This window comes from Asterias rubens, chromosome 2 (genome assembly GCF_902459465.1).
Source record: "Asterias rubens chromosome 2, eAstRub1.3, whole genome shotgun sequence".
Classification (NCBI taxonomy): domain Eukaryota; kingdom Metazoa; phylum Echinodermata; class Asteroidea; order Forcipulatida; family Asteriidae; genus Asterias; species Asterias rubens.
The window spans coordinates 17017178-17034739 of NC_047063.1; the positions used below are offsets into that span (position 1 = coordinate 17017178).

The following is a 17562-nucleotide window of genomic DNA, read 5'->3' on the forward strand; positions in this document are numbered from 1 at the left end:
AATGGCGAAAACTGAGGTATTTATGAATTTATTTTATACTTTTTGTTTTGCCCCTCCACAAGAAAAAAACATAATAAATCAAAAGTAAAGGTTTTTTTTGCCATTGTGTATTTCCCCGCTTGCCCCCAGGCGAAAATGTTTGGGTAGACAACAGCCCTAATTAAACAACAACAATTCAAAATCCATCCTGTTATTATATGTTTTACCTCTGACTTTACCTACCCCTCCTGATTGTTTGGTACGGTCCGCCCCTCGCATCCTCAACACCCCCTGGCAGGGCGTGCATCAGTCCATCTCTTCTTAACCGCACACCCAGGCCATGTGAGCCAAATTCAAATGAACATGTGCACACAGTCTGCTGGTGCTCCGTATAAAGTAATGGAGCAATAGTGATGTATTGCTAGTATTTTGGTGAAGGGCTCTATGTGCTGGTGTATTTTGACCTGGGTGTGACCATGGAGGTAGACAGAAGAAAACCTTGCTGCTGTAACCAAAAGCATGGGTAAGTTGCAGATCATAAACATAATACTTAAGATGTAGGGTCATACTTTGCTAATGTCCACGAAATTGTGTAATGTCTATCCGAAAGCTAACTTGAAATGATACGGTAATGAAGGGTCCAAGCCCATGCTCGACTCCTCCGTTGCATCATGGAGGTAGAAATAATATATCTATTTCTACCTCCATGGTTGCATTACCCTACTGAGCATCCCATAAAGTTATAAAAAATATTTGAATCTGGAACAAAATATTATTAATGCAAGATCGTTTCGCAGCTTTCTGAGGGTCCATTCGCTAATGCTGCGGCCACGTATGCGGTTGATACGGGATTCGACGTTCGTGTGAAAATACTTTGGACATTTTGTTGCAGATTTCACAAAGTAGACACTGTCATTGTACTCGGCTGAAATTTTCACAGTGAAAAAAATCATCGGCATCGTTCACATTAAACGATCTCAATGACCCTGGAAATATGGCAGTTCATAAATTGTGTTCATCAAGTCATACAAACAGTTTATTTTTAGCATTTACAATTTAAAAATATTGCATTTCTTGAAAACTCCAGGATCACTGAATGAATGCTAAGCGTACTGATTTTTTATTGAAGAGGTTTAGTTGTCAAACTTCAACTGTCCGTATGCGATTTGTCGGGATTTTGTTTGCATGTCTTCTTTCTTCTTCAAACTTTCTTCAAACTACATAGGGCATATTGTGACACGAAAATACCATACCCGACAAAACTTTCATAGGATTTGTTGAAATATATTTTCTTAGAAAGATTACCCAACTATATCCACAGATGACCAGCTACTTTGAAATAATACAAAGTATTTTTGTACGGTGGTCTGGACAGTGCTACACGTTGAACGCCATTATAGTTGCTTGTGTTCCGTTCGCGTGATGGTCACGTCCCTCTCCAATGTGAATAGTCAAACATTTTGCATAAATTCCACATCCGACCCGCCCCTTCTCAGCAGAGTAAATGCAGTCTTTGCAAAGGAATTTGGAGATTAACCTATTTCTAAACGGGTAAATTTCTCCCTGTTCAATCACTGGTCAGTTAGCAGCTGTATGGCTTGTGACTGCCCCCACCCCCCCCCCCCCCCCCCCCCCCCCGCACAAAGCAAAGATATTCTGTCACACAACAGGTAGACTGCCAACATTATGGCTGCATGTTTTCAGCTGTTTATTAATCTGTAAGTCGCAGGTTCCAGTCCTGCTGCAGCCAATTTTTTTGTTAAACCCCAAATTGTTTAAAATGTACCAAGTCAGTTCCCCTTGTACTTGAGATTACGATTAGCCTCAAACTTTGGAGTTTCATTACTAAATGTACACCCGAAAAACACACACGCAACATGTTTTTTCTTGCATTTCTGGTTGTTTTACAACCATAATTGCAAGGAACAATTTTACAAGAAAAAAACAACAAACAAAACATATTATGATTCTTCATAATCAGTTGTTTTATTATCATTTAGGCTATGATGACAACCATTTCGGTTATCAGCAAATCTTGCTGAAACAAAAACTTGCACACAACATAGACCTATATAAAAAGCCATGTTTTAAACAGTATGCTTACAATTATACGCGTTCTCGTGTACATCTGTACATAGCAATTAGAAGAATCTTGTACAAACGATTTCATCATTATGTTTACGCCAGTTCAGTCTAGCGCCCTCTTGAGGTCGCTCTTGGTTCACTTCATGTTATGACATCTCTGTATTAGTCACCGATTATTCCTGACCGGTTGGCAGTATTAAAAGCCGTAGTTTCTCATGAAAACGAGTTCTATTTTGATCGTGTATGTTTAGACATCCAACTACTACTCCTTTAGTGGCGTGGTGGCAGCGGTGGTATACGAACCCACGCCATCTATATTGAATTTAATCCAGGGTATTTTATTATTAGCAGCCAAGTGTCAATCAACAAGCTCCACATGAATTGCTTATCACACACCGAGTCAGGCATGAATTTTGACTCCCCCTATTTTTGTTACTGTTAAAAAAAGATCCTGCAATTCTTTGTCATTTTACCCCTTACCCACCCAACTTTGCTAAACCACTATCCTCAGAATTTTTCATAATATTTGTTATACTTAAAATTTAATATAAACTTCTACAATTTGTTATTTTCATACACATTTCGTCACATTAAAGGCAGTGGACACTATTGGTCATTACTCAAAATAATTATTATCATAAAACTTATCTTTCACAATTACCAATAATGTCCAGTGTCTTTAACTTAATAAAAATAACCTGCTGTTAAACAAACATTCCACCACTTACCGTTTGTCCAAGCTACAGGTTCTTGTTGTAGCTTCTACTAATTCCTGCTTTTGAAGATATGTTTGTCAACATAAAGCTATTTCACTTGCTGATCAACATAACAGCACACGTTTTACAAAAAAAGGCATTACTCATAATTATATCAGGAAATATAGCAGCATATTTTAAAAAACAAATTAACACTCTACAAATTAATTCTACCTTGATTGGATGTCACCGTTTACAAGAAAAATAATTTTATATTGTTGAGAGATTTAATTATGTTATAAGAATAGTTGAACATTCAAGCTTTAACACCTGCAGTTGTTTAACAAGTGCTGTCCCAATGGGGTGTTTGTTACTACTGTCTGTGCCTAAGGCAACTTTCACAAATACAGATATCATGGACCTCAATAGACTTGATCTTTTGTACCATGCCGTCCAAAGGCTCGACACAGCTGAAGGAATGATCTTCCATATGAGACGCTTCTACATCGCAGCCTGGAGGACAACGCATAACAGGGTTATCCAATGCACAGCCTGGCACGTGGGCAACGGGGTAAGGGATGACTGTTTCAATAGGGTTGCATCCTATGTCACACACACACACAAAAAGTGGAGGGAAATCATTATAACCAGGCATGATATTTTACATTGAAAAGATTCAACGAATACAAAAAATCAGAACATATTAAAGTTGCGGGTTCAAACCAGCAGTTGAAATGAAAAACTTAAAAAGAAAACACATAGGCTAGGCCTTATAAATTCAGATTGAAATGTAAAATTTGATGACATCATTCACTCACATTTTGTTTTTGTAACGTGACAATACTGAATTTCTAGTTACATTCTGTAGTAATTACTATTCTGTAGTACTCACCACAGACCAAACATGGCCTCGATTGCGTCAGAGTTTGTAATCCACACCGCCTCCTTCTAATCTGAGAGCCACGCCCGCACATTCTTTCCCCTTCAAGCTCACAGTCCAACCAGTCACCCCATTCCTCGGTGCATTCTTCTGAACTCTCATCTGCTGAAAGATGTGGTATATTTTTGATAACCGTCTCTCCAAACAAATATATTGACAAAATAGAGAGACCGCCCATAGTAGGGCTAGATTTGATAGCTAAGTTGGCAGAGCGCTGGCACATTAATAAAGAGTTCGCAGGTTCTAGTCCCACTCTAGTAAATTTGTCTTTGTTCAACCAAAGATTATGTTATAAGTGAGTAAAACTCTCCTACATTTTCAAGCAAGTTGACCATTTGAAACCATTCATTCAACTGCATCGGATGCGTACGGTGGAACACTGCTTTGGACCAACGTTGCACTCTTATCTGTGTCTGTGTGCACAGAGGCATTGCATGATGGTATGGTGCAGGGGATATTGGATTTCAGACAATGAGAAGTTTTGTTTTTTACACGAATATAATTTTAAAGCTTACTTTCTGTCTGACAGTCATTTTTGGTTGACTTTTTTTTTTAATCTTGCCTTGGTTCAGATCTACATAAAATAGGGTGGAAGTTGTCTCAGTATACTGCTCCTTTGTGGTATATAATGCTTACTGTATTTGAATCAATAAAATCATTTCAGTATATCATTTAAAAATTTATCATCTGAAAAATTACATAAAATTGTTACTTATGCCTTACTCTCTTTTAATCAATGTAATGTAAAGCATTAATCAAGTGCCATTTTGGGCTCAATTTTAAAGAGCTACTTTAGCCGAATATTTAGCACAACAAAATTATGCTTTACCAAAATAAGGATTACCAATAAAATGTGACGTGTACAATCCGTGTCTGGTACCTTGCTTATTTTTGCTTAGCAAAATAAATTTAAGCACTCTAATTTTCTGCTTAAGCAGCTCTATGCAACGGAATCATGATGCTAATCTAACCACTACATACCTCTTGTGAATGCTTTCTCAATATGTGCTTTGCAGACGATATCCACAGATAAATCTTGCAGAAGTGAATTCCCCTCTGGGTTACGTGAAGATATAATCTACAAATAACAATAACAACTTCACAAAATAATTTAACTTCCAAGAAGTTTTTGGACAATTGAAAGCATTTTGCACAAATAATAGGTAGCCTAAAGGTCTGACGTCACACTTTCAAGGTGTGTGAATAATGCCAGATACCGGTTTATAGAGCCTACTGGTGGCATGAACAGACGATTCATGTACATTTGACTCACTTAATTGTTCATGCATTTATGCTGTAGGCCCTAATGCTTGTATACTGTATTGGTCTTAGCACTATATAAATCCAGTTATGAGTATTATTATTGCATGTATAAGTCACTCTAATTAAACCATCTTTGGGTTTTCCTATGCTATAACACACCTAAAATGAACCTCCTTATGTCTTCTTTTCATGGGGTTCTTGGTTAGTATGGAGATTAAGTTCGCTTTCTTATCATTGCCTTCACAACCAGTAGAAATAAATCAGCAAATAAACACTGCACTTGAAATTGTGTGCCGTGCTCAGAGAACAAAGAGAAAAACTAGCGGGTATGTTAGTGCTGCCAAATAGTGCCAGAAAGTCTCCATTAATGTGAACCGATTCTCACCTCAATTCTGACGGTATCATGCTCTGTCATTATCGGCCCAGTGTCATGAGTCTGGCATGGCTTAGGTAAGTAAAACAAATTCTCCGCCTCCAGTACTCTGTTTAATGTGCTGATCTTCCCATGCATGAATACATTGGTAGAGTTCGGTAACGCATTGACTGTAGCCACTGAAGAAACGTAAAAATAAAAAAAAAAGTCAAAAGGAAAATCAAATGTGCATGGCCGACTTAAGAGCACCGAACAACGAGCACCCTTATTCTAACTATGTGAGCGATAATAACTGGTCATACAGTAGGAGGGTTGACTGTGTACTATGCATAATATGCATTCACCACCTGATATCATACAGGCTGAAAATAGTTTATTTAGCATTCGAAAACCACAGTGTGTGATATAAATGGTAACAAAGTAGAAGAGTCGACTGTACTATACTGTGTAGATGCACTCAACAATAATAATATCACACTGCAGACTGGCACAGTTGATCTATCAATTGCATATTTGCATAAGGCACAAAACCATCATCCAATTACTTGAACAGTAAAGCAATAGATACGATCTCTTGTTCATTTCTTGTAACTATAAACATTTTCTAGTGTCCATTGTACCCTAAATTGTTTTGTTTTTTATTTCTTGGCAATACTGACCCATTTGAGGTTCCATACAGACCCTACTACATCCTTGGTAACAGCACATCTTAGTTCCAGGGCAAGCTGTATGGTAACTACACTCCTCAGTACACAGTGAATCCTCATCGTCAAGGTGGGGGCTTTTAGCTGGACATTCATCTATGAGTAAAATAAGCTCAATTAATGTCTACTACAGGGCCACAAGGTCACAAAGTAAGCAGCAAGGCCACAAAAGTGACAAGGGCGAATTTCAGGGCAGCATAGATTCAAAACAGTCAACATTTTATGAAGACAAATCATTGCTACAAAATATTTGGAACTGTTGATATCATATTAGGTATTCTAGTTTAGACACAGTCCTACTTTAGATCGTATGTATTCTCGTTTAAATATTAAGCTGTAAACCACAAGGGAAACTGACTGAGTAAATAGACACAATACTTCTATAGATCTCAGTCATTTAAGTTAACACAGTCGTACCTACATATCTCAGGTATTCTACTTTGGACACGGTCCTATTAACATATCCCAGGTGTTCTAGTTTATACACAGACAGAAGCAACCACTTAGGGCATTGAACACTATGGTAATTACTCAAAATAATTGTTAGCTTAAGCACGTACTTGGTGAAGAGCAATCAAGAGCCGTTGACAGTATAAAACATTGTGAGAAACTGCTCCCTCTAAAAGTAACTTTTTTTGGAGAATTATTAAAGATTTCAGCTTAAGTATTTTATACTAATTTATGCATCTGAAAGCACACAAATTTGCGCAACAACGGTGTTTTTCTTTCATTATATTCATGCAACTTCGATGACCAAATTGAGTCCAATATTTAAGGGATTTGTTATTTTAGGCAAGTTGGCCACACCAAGTGAGAATACTGGTCTTTGACAATAATACCAAAGGTGTCCACTGTCTTTAAAGATCTCAAGTATTCTTTATAGTTATATAGACAAAAGTCGTGCTTACATATCTCGGGTATTCTCTGCTCTTCTAACAGCAGTTGTCCTTTGGATGCCACCAGTGACATTGTGACAAACTCATCCTCTCTGTATCTTCCCTCAATTCTCATCATATCCAGAGGAAGAAGTTGCATCTCAGAGATGCACACCTTGGTTGGCATCAGGAGAAGCGGCAACAGAGGGCGCTCACCGTTCACTACTTGAACATCCACTGTCAACCGCTTCATTGGGGGTGGTACGTCTTGGTACGAAAAAGAAAATTCAGGTAAAGCTTGAAAACCAAATCGCAAAATTACAGAAAAAATGTTCTGCTCTCTGTTAAAGGAACACGTTGCCTTGGATCGGACGAGTTGGTCTATGAAAAGCGTTTGAAACAGTTTGTTATGAAATGCATATGGTTAGAAAGATGTTTTAAAAGTAGAATATAATGATCCACACAAGTATCACTCAAAATTGCTCGGTTTTCCTTTTACGTCGCGAACTAACACGGTCGGCCATTTATGGGAGTCAAAGTTTTGACTCCCATAAATGGCCGACCGTGTTTGTCGACGAGGTAATACGAAAACCACGCAATTTCGAGGCATATTTGTGTAGATCATTTTATTCTACTTTTACAACATCTTTCTAACCATATCAATTTTATAACAAACGGTTATAGGACGCTTTCAAAGACCAACTCGACCGATCCAAGGCAACGTGTTCCTTTAAGTTGGGGTGTCTTTTGTGCACTGATTACTATTTTATGGGTCTGGTCATTTTTTTTTTTAAAGAAGAAAACAAACTCGTAAACATCATTGAATTAATCTCCAGAACTATGAGATGAGAACCAAGGGGTGTATTTAGAAAGTGGTCCCCCCGTTTTCATTAAGACTTTATTGAAAATGAGTGGATCACAAAATTGCAAATTACCTGGAAGCCCCCTCTTTAAAGTACATGTAAAGCATTTGTACCCCCGTTAAATGTTATAATGTTTTCAAACATCACTTTAGCTGGACGCGCGCGATTAGCAACAATTGTTTTACTCCTTTCCTGATTTCCTAAAAGCATTTTAAAGAAAAAAATTCAAGCCAATTTCCCACCATGACAATCTCAACAAAGTCATGTCGGAATATTATGTGAATTTTTTTTTGTGCAACCTTACCAAAGAAGAACACTAACCCAATCTAAATGTTTCTCTCATAGCCGTCGATGGTATCCTGTAGTCTACCTTCACCGAAGTCCGTCCTTTGAAATTCTTAAACGGAGTGAATGTAGCACTGAGCAGCGCCGCAATCACCATGTCAGCCGGACCAGCAATGCATAAATAGGTTGGTATCCTCTCATGTTGTCCAATGTGATCCATGTAGACACGTAGGCCGTCCTGGGTTGTGACGCTTACCAGACCATGCTCGGCATAGATTTTGGCGTGAAGAATACCTAAACAGGAAATGTGCATGATTTTGTCTTCATGTAATTCCATGGGTAATTACTATATTAAAATGTAGTACACTTTAGTTCACGTGAAAGGAATCATTTTTAGAACTGCAAATTCCCAGGAAGACATTCCCAGTGAAAAAAAGTCAATGGGATTATATGGGATCCCATTGAAAATTTGAATGGGATTAATGGGAATTCAATCGGATTGGTGTGGAAGTTCGATTGTCAGTTATTTTACTTTGACCTTAAAACACACATAATTATTTTCTGTTTGTGTATAAATTGTCTAATTTAAACTACAACGAGACGGGCACCAGACATTGCAGTCTCATTCTTACCAGATGGTGTCATACGTAACGATGAATACGTTATACCCAGCGGAATGTTTGCTTCCCCCTGCCTGGCAATAACTGGTAGCTCAGGCGCTGCGATACTCATAGCCTGATCATGATGCATGTAGTTAATACACTCCGACACTGACTTATAACCCCACAGCATCATATAATCAGATAGTCTCTCCGAGTTGTCTTTATACATGCGGATCTGCCACAAAGTTCAAAACAAGTTGTGGGTTATAGTCAGGTAATTACAGAAAGGAAAATAAATGACAGCACTTTAATTATGGAATATTAGTAACAATATCTGCATAAAGTTTTGTAGCAACGACAACTTCATCAGATTCAAGAAAAACAGCTTCCAATCTACCAAGGTTTATCAGTCCAGGGCAGTCGTAACAAAGGGTGGAAACAATGAAGTAGACATAATGTCAATCTTAGCATTACATCGTTCTTAGATAGTAGGCCTATCACAAAGTTTTACATAAACTTAACAATATTTTGCTAGAGTAGTTAGTGTTTAGTAATTGCCTTTTCTGTGCGCCTTAGACGTCTCTTGCATAGTTAAGGAGTTTTATAACTAATTTAATTTAAATGGTTTGACTAAAAACACTACCAAAAACACCTCCGATCTTACCTCTATAGTTATCTTACAGACGTCTTGTACACTTACACCATCGCGCAGTGTGACTTCAATCTTCTGCAGTTTCTCTGTACATTCTGCGACGTTACTGCACGAGAACGATGGCCTGTTCGTGCCTGTATTCCTTATAGTTGCAAGCTGGGGGAGAGAGAAATTCAATCGTCAAAATTCCTGACGTAACTTCGTAGTTCCAAATTGTGCAACTCAAGAAGTAAAATTGTCTCACCTCTTTCTCCACCACCTCAAGATCTATTCTGAGTTGGAAGAATTCTTCCTTGGATCGGATGTAGAGGTTTTTGACGAGGAAGGAGCGAGCATTGTCAGGGAAGTAGGTGAACAAGTTACTGCAAAGAAACAACACAAACCGCGGAATGTTAGGGAAAATGGGTAAGTAAAGAACATTTGTTTGTCCACGTGCCAATAAGGCTCATCAGGCACAGACCAGATATCCGATTTCCCTGGCATTAAACAACTAAGAATATTTCTATTCCGTGGCCTAGATAGGATGCCAGTCTATCGTAGGTTACTGTCCCAGCTCTCACTGGTACCCATTTGTACAACTGGGTGAAGAGAAGCAATTGTGATAAAGAGCATTGCTTATACAAGTGATACGACTCACCAGGTCAGGACCTAAACCCAAATTCTGTAAATTACAGATTTAAAGTCCATCGCCAAGACCGCTCAGCCACGAAAAATAGGAAGCTGTCTGAAAATTAATCCCTTTTTTACATTGCAAAGAATTTGGAGATTTTGCCTATCACCAACAAGACCACTCTAACATGTTTAGCCGCTGTCAACATTGATATGCCTGGCCTGGTGTAAAAAGCAATTGGTTTATATCTGCAATGTCAAACCAGGTTTAATAATAATTAGTTCTCCCTAAAACATACTTATTTTCGTTGTTTTTCTTCAATTTTTAAACTCCGGTTGTAAAGCCAATTGGATTCTTAAATAGTCGAACTCAATCTATATACTTTCTTAGAACCCCATAAGAAGGAAAATTTCAGTTTGGGATGTAAGAGGAAAACCCCATAGAGTTTTTCTTTGAGAAAATCAACGAAATTAGGTAGGGACTAAAACAAACAATCCACATAGTGCCCCAGCTGGATCTAGAGGTTGAGGGCGAGGGTATAGAGACCTACGCCAACCCGACCGTCTAGACAGCCAAGGAAAACTTCCTTACTCTGTGATCAGACTCTTGGGCTCCGAGTGGCGCGTATTGACACGAACATCAGCAAACCAATGAGAGACGTCCGGTTGATCATCCTCGTTCTCTGCATCACATGTCTCTGGTGTTATTTCTTGGGTCTCAACGTGAATACGGCTCGTCCAATCAGAGCAGCTCTGATTCATCCACCATGGAGGCATGACTCGAGGCCACCAGGTCCAAGTCTTTCGCGGGAATGGATACCAGAAGCGAGGATACCTGGATTTGAAAAACATTTTAAAAAGTTAGTTCTGTGGGTATGAGGCTTTGCATGGTGGAGATAAACACGAAGTCTTACATTTTTCGATGTAGGCCTGTCAAGCACACTGGACTCTATAGCTCTGGTGGCAGTGTCAGGTAGTTGCACATGAATTGCCAACCATGCCAGAAACTACCAGAAACACCAGGGCCCAACTTCATAGTGCTGCTAAGCACAACAATTTGCTTAGCATGAATTTTCTTCTTTGATAAAAAAAAGGATACCAGCCAAATTTTCACGTGATTTTGAGGATTTATAAGCAAACAACAGTTGAAAGTTGAATACCAGTAACATCAATATGCAACAAATGGAAATTTGGTTGGTAATGCTGTTTTTATTAAGGAAGAAATTTCATGCTAAGCAATTTTTTTTGTGCCGAGCAGCTCTATGATATTGGGCCCAGGGTAAACCCCGTCTCTTTACGAAGAGTGCACTGGGTTCTTTTACATGAATAACACAACATAATAGGGGCTTTGCGTCCCATCTGAGGGATGAAGCAATAAAACTGTAAAGCGTCCTTGCCTAACAACACAAGTGTCAAGACCGGGACTCGAACCATACTCTGCTGATCAGAAACACCAGAGTTTGAGTCCGGTGCACTTGATGGCTCAGCGATGACGCAAATAGCTTGACAGATGAATAATACATTTCTTAAGAAGATAAGCATAAAGTTGTGTAACTAACCATTGAGGCCAGATGGCAGGTTTCAACGGCTCATCACTCAACATTTGATCCAGGCTTGACGGGTCCATCCAAGATGATTCTGGTATGTTCCAGTTTGGAGGGGTCGGCCATTGTGGACACCAAGGCACAAACACCATACTGGATAGGACTCGGTTAATACCATCCAGTGATCCTATAACAAAATCAAACAGTGATAAATCTTAAAAGTGTATTTCGGTTTGATGTTAAACCATGTCATCGACTTTCCTGTGTAGATTCGATCCTTAAGAATTTGTTTTTTATTATAATGTCGTCAAAATCGGGAGAGTACTTAATCAAAATAATGTTTAGCATAAAACGTACTTGAATGGTAACGAGCAATGGAGAGCTATTGATATTATATTAAAAAAAATGTGAGAAACAACTCCCTCTGAAGTAACGTAGAGTTAATTTCTCACTCAAATAATAAAATACTTCTGGCCTGAAGCTTTTCATTACTCTCGAGTCAAAATGTTCACAGATTTGTTATTTTATGCATATGTTGGGATACATCAAGTGAGAATAATGGTGTTTAACCATTACCAGAGGTGTCTTGTGCCTGTAACTACTATCTGTGATGGGGGGGGGGGGGGTTAGGAAATCGGCGAGGTTAATCAGATGATCTAGAATCAAGAGGGAAAACTCACCAACAAACATCAGGTTTTTCTTCCCGTTGTTTCTTGACTGCTCGTCATCAGGAGCTTCATAGTGTTCATAGAAGTTTTCAAAGCGATCCAGCTGTTCATATTCTCTCAGATTATCTATAGGTTCCCACTCCGGACTACCGGATTCCTATCAAGAAAAATTACAATTCTCGCCAACTTGATCAAAATGCTGTAATGTTTCTCATCTGTACACGTCAGAGATTCCGACATTTGCATCTTATACAATCAGGGATATTTTACAACATTAGGGGAAATATGTAGATTTACATTCTACATTTTCATAATCCATGAGATTTTAAAATCTGTTCATCAGAACATAATATAAAAAGGTTGCCTTAATTTGTTTAGGGAACTTTCTGCAGAACCAGTGCGAGTTGGCAGCTTTGGTGTTCATGTGTATTCCAATGTTTTTTTTCTCCCCACTCGAGTAAGTTTTTCAAGAAGATGCTATAGTTTGAAAATCTTAACCATAAACATCTTCTAAGAGAGGAAATAAATTCGTTTAGTGTTGGCCTATAGTGACCCATATCCTTGAGACATTATGTCTTTGCTTAACAAAGACTAGCAACGTGGCCTTCATCATAATGCATTTCCAAGCTTTTGTAAAAGTCTTGGATGTGATATGCGTTGAACAAATAGAAATGAACTGTGGAGCACAAAGCGCGAAAGCTTGCGTTTAAAAAGTCCTCATCTGCAAACATGCGGTGGGCGTTCTATAATGGTTCTATCTTCATATTTCATCAATTTGATTTAAAATAATAAAAAAATTATATTTATATTAAAAAGAAAAATGGCGGGGGTTCGAACAAAACGGATTCCTAGAAAACAAAGAGATACCGCAAAAAAGAGAATATCACAACACTAAACAGCCTTCTTAAAAAAAATTGTTTTTGACACCTTTGGATAGAAAATGACGTTTGAATTCTCATCTTGTTTTACACTCAGCATGCCTCCATGGTCCACTGAAACCTTAACACGGTACATTCCTTCGGTGGAGTCACTATCCCGTATCCGCAAACCGCCGAACTGAATGACCTGTCCCTCACTGGTCTCCAACTGCAGCTGCGGTTCATGGGCCTCTCGACCCGGCACGGTGGTTTGGGAGGACGTAGCGGTGATGTTGATGCGGAGTCTACGCTGGACGTACGAGACGGGCTGAGGTTGCAGGTGGAGGTTCCAGTGGACAGCGTGTACATCAAGACAAAGCAATCCATGACTGTGCATTTGGGTTCTGCAAAAACACATCGATGTATACAACTTCATTCTCAAACATTCATGGACACTACTAGTGGTTATGAAAGTGGTAAGTGGCATACTAGAAAACTACCGTTCATCACACATGATGCATGTGTTGGTTAATTTTTATTTTTTTTAAATTGGGGGAAACAAAATGTGTAAATGTCTTTGTTCAACCATTACTTGATGGTTGTTTCACAAACTTGGGTGTGAGAGTGGCAGTCAGAGAATGAATTCTGACTGGCACCCCTAAAAAGGATATGGAAAAAATAGAGGGAGACTACCACAAACATAGGGCTAGATAGAGCGCCCTGCCTGGTTACAGGTTCAAATCCCGCTCTATCCAATTTGTCTTAGTTTAACTGAAACATAAGTTTAAACAAAATGAGATGACATTCGGCACCTACTTCAAGGTGAGGTTGAGATGAGAGGCGTCCAAGTCGTTCAGCTCATCGTTTTCATACCGTCGCTGTATTCCATCGGCTAGTACCCATCCAGTCGGCAGGGTCAATAGGCACGCGCATCTTGCTAGACATACATGATAATGATATTATTTAGTGAAGCATTATATGGTGCCAAACGAAGATAAATGAGAGTGCATCCTAGCTATGAGTCTAAAATGGTGGTTAGGATGGAAGTGAGGATTAGGAAATTTCAAATACTACTGGCAAGAAAGTTTTGATTTGTAGTTTTTTTATTTCCAAATATCACAATAAATAATCATAAAACATACAAGACAAAGAACAAAGGGTGATAAGAGGAGGGCACCAGGAAAAAGCCTAGGCTTGTACAGAGCCTGGACCCTTTATAATATAAATTAATTGGTTTTAGTTTATAACAATAACAATGTTGATTGATGAAATAAAAGTACAGTGAAAGGTATAATGCATACAGCAACAAATAACACAAAACAATGTTTGTTTGTAATTAAACTGTTTTACACAATTTGTTTGCTATGCAGCCTTAAATACATATTGAGAGTTGATAACAAAAAGGAAAATTAACAGGAACATAATTACTTAAAAAATTACAAAACTAGATAAACTGGAATGGATAATCATGGTAAGCGTGTAGTCGTTTTAAACATACTAGTTATAAGTAGGTTTTTCAAGTATTTTTTGAAGCTGTGCACAGTTCTAAATGAAGGTATTGGGGTGTTCGATGTAGCAGCTTATCATTGTTTCGTTTCGGATATTTCAGTAATATTTGTTGATATGATAATAATTGCATCTTACCCGAATCCTCGTTACACTCCAACGCCTGATTGCAGTTGCACAATGAAACCTTCAGACTAGCTCCACCATTGCTGTCTGATGCACCTAGGGAAGCCTGGACCCCGAGAGGCACGTAGGTACCCTCCACTGAGGTGATATTGCGAACCTCCAACAGCGGAAGGCTGGGGTTACTCCTAATGTTGATGGTGACCTTGGCTGGAAGGCTAGCCCTTCCTTGGCTATCTGAGACCAGATAGTAGAACGTGGTTATGCCATCAATGTCACCAGCTGGCCTGTAGAAACAAAATTAAGCATAATGTTTTATAGGGTCGATAAGATTGTGTCATACACATTGGTTGTTATCACTGATACTGATTTTATAGTTTGTTCTATAGCATTTTAGTGTTTTTGTCTGCACTGTTTGAATCAAGGCAGTTTTAGTTTTCCCAGTACGGGATATAAAGTTCTTATATTATTTTACAGATCACTTTATCATTAGTCAGATACAATGTCATTTGTGAATTTTGTTGCTGATTACAGCGACTATACTTGTGTCTACAAATATATAACTTTTCTTCAAGAACGATGAATGTACAGCCAATTACTTTCTTGGGGGAAATTAACATTCAAAAGGTTAACCCCTAGATTTATCTTTGGGCAGAATTTTCTGGCAGTTTTCCCTCAAAGCTTTCCTGGAAAGTGTATCTTAAAATTGGGCTCATGATGGGCAGACTTACTCGTAGATGAATTCACCGGTACTGGAGTTCAGAAGTCTTACTCCACGTCTCAAATTTTCATTCAGGATCTCATATTGTAGATTCTCATCAAGTTCGGCACCGACGGGAGGGCAAGCCTTGAGTACACCGTAGAGGGCGTGTTTGGTATCTATCTTGTATGACTGGCTGACTGCTTGATATCTATGCACATCAGCTGAGGTAAAGACAACAAACATGGCCGACGGGAGATAAAATACAAAAAAAGTACCTTAGGATTTTTGAACAGTTCGAATGTTTTAATGCTATATAAATGTAGATGTACACTAAAACTACCCTGTGAACATTTCATTTTCATCTGTAGTGGCTATGTTTGTCCACACTGGACGAATAATCCGTAAATGAAATACACACACTGAGAAATATTTCATGCATAAAACTGTTCTCAGATTGATTTATTTAAAAAATTCCTTTCTCTAAAACCACATTCCTTAGGCCTATATAGAGGAAGATAATTTCTCAAAATGTTAAACATTGTCCACAGCCTTCTTACTTACTAAGTAAATTGTTATAGTCATCATTAAAAATTAAAGTAATTTCGATCACTTGTCAGACCCTCTAACGAGAGGTCCTCCTTTGCCTCATTAGCCATGATCATGCAATTATTGTTGCTAATTTTTGAATCTCTTCTTTTTTCTTTATTTTTCTTTCTTCAATCACTCGTGGCACAGCTGCTGCAAAACTTAAGATGTTGTCTTCTTTATAGTTTTTGTTTTTGATTTTGTAAGCTAATTCATGTGATATTTTATGCTTGTTGATGTTCTGGTTGTCATTGTTATTTAAATCCATTTTCTTTTCAGATAAATCTAAACCTCTGCAATACTCTGTTAAATATATTTGTTACTAAGTGACTTATAAGTTGACATAAATCTGATCTCTCGCCTCCTTGGGCAAAAGTCCAGCAATTGTCTAAGGTATCTTATCATGATATCATGAAAGATATGATTTGTAAAGTGAACATTTTAACAACCACTTATTTGGTAAATTTAAAGGTAGGCCTATTATACAGAATTGGGATACAAAAATGATTATTTAGGTCTAGTTTGAAAGCTTATTATGTGATTATAAAGTTTGTGCTAAAAACCCTTTTTTCTGTGAAATGATTTTCTCTATGAAATAAAATCTTATCGAGAAAACTATCTGAAAACCTATTAAACAAAAACCTCAATAGCTAAAAAATAAATTTATGTTGATACATAACAACATGAAAAGCACTTGACCTTATTTGTTACCTTCATGAAAAAAAGAACAAATGTACCTTGTGCTTCTGCTTTCCTAATAATAATGCGTTTAATCTTTCCAGATTCAACAACAGTGAGTATCATTGACAGCAGTTGGCAACATTTCAAAAACTTAAACAAGTGAATTGTTTCGAGTGACAAGAAGGAAAAACATTATAAGAAGGAAACACGTTAATAGCAGAAGGAACAAACATTTGGCAGAAGGACGTAATATCTGGTAGGGTAGCCTGCTGTAAAATGTTACATTGAATTGGCAACGTTCCCAAAACTAAAGGCTCACTTGGGGAGAGCTTCTGCCTGTTGTCAAGAAGAAATTCAAGCTTTTAATAAATATCCCGGGGCTACTTTTGAAAACCCCTCCTCAACACTCGTATCTATATTTACATTATTTGCTGAAGTTGAATTTGAATGGTTCTAATAGTATCCGCCTGCACAGTACTTAAGCAGCATGCAGCATCATAGTCCAGCTTTATCCAGAAGACGATTACAGTATACTGTGATCGAAACGTCGAGTTGAAACCAACGGTTCTTTTCAGAACCACCCCAACTCATTAGAGATAGTCATTACATGGTGTTACCGCAAACCTTTCTATATAGTATTAGAGAGGCACCCACACCCAGGCACCCACAAGAAATAATTGGGTTAAAATTGCCATCGGGGATAATGAATACTATTTGGTTTTGCCCAAAATACGATGTGTGTAAATCACTTAATAGACCTACTCAGTAGGCCTACTTTCCCCCTGTGATTTTAGTTTTTTAAATCCACGGCATATTACTCGAGTGGGATTCGAACCCGCGATTTCTGCCATTCTACAGCAGATGCCAGTTCGAATTCTTGCGGCAAAGTAAGATTATTTCGCAAGATTTCAGAGAATGATGCCAAATTATTAGTTAGAGGCCATCATTTGCAACAGTCAATATACATAAT

The 17562-nt window shown here is 38.1% G+C and overlaps 1 protein-coding gene across 1 annotated transcript; it reads right to left on the minus strand.

Moving 5' to 3' along the window:
- Window positions 1-2684: 2684 nt before the first annotated feature.
- Window positions 2685-13439, minus strand: LOC117302698. Its single transcript, XM_033786699.1, has 14 exons — window positions 13065-13439; window positions 12150-12294; window positions 11485-11656; window positions 10518-10760; window positions 9561-9678; window positions 9329-9472; window positions 8695-8899; window positions 8099-8356; window positions 6948-7181; window positions 5995-6135; window positions 5348-5514; window positions 4681-4777; window positions 3652-3801; window positions 2685-3362 (listed from the first exon to the last, which is right to left on the minus strand). The coding sequence occupies exons 1-14, from the start codon at window positions 13428-13430 to the stop codon at window positions 3133-3135; spliced, it is 2670 nt and encodes an 889-aa protein (XP_033642590.1). The 5' UTR covers window positions 13431-13439; the 3' UTR covers window positions 2685-3132.
- Between the last annotated feature and the right edge of the window lie 4123 nt (window positions 13440-17562).

Coding starts and splice junctions, on each gene's coding strand:
- LOC117302698 (XM_033786699.1), bottom strand. CDS start 13,430: ATGAAGTTGTATACATCGATGTGTTTTTGCAGAACCCAAATGCACAGT. Junction 8,357..8,694: donor GTTACGTATGACACCATCTG/GTAAGAATGAGA, acceptor TTTCCTGTTTAG/GTATTCTTCACGCCAAAATC. Junction 6,136..6,947: donor GCAGAGAATACCCGAGATAT/GTAAGCACGACT, acceptor TTTTACTCATAG/ATGAATGTCCAGCTAAAAGC.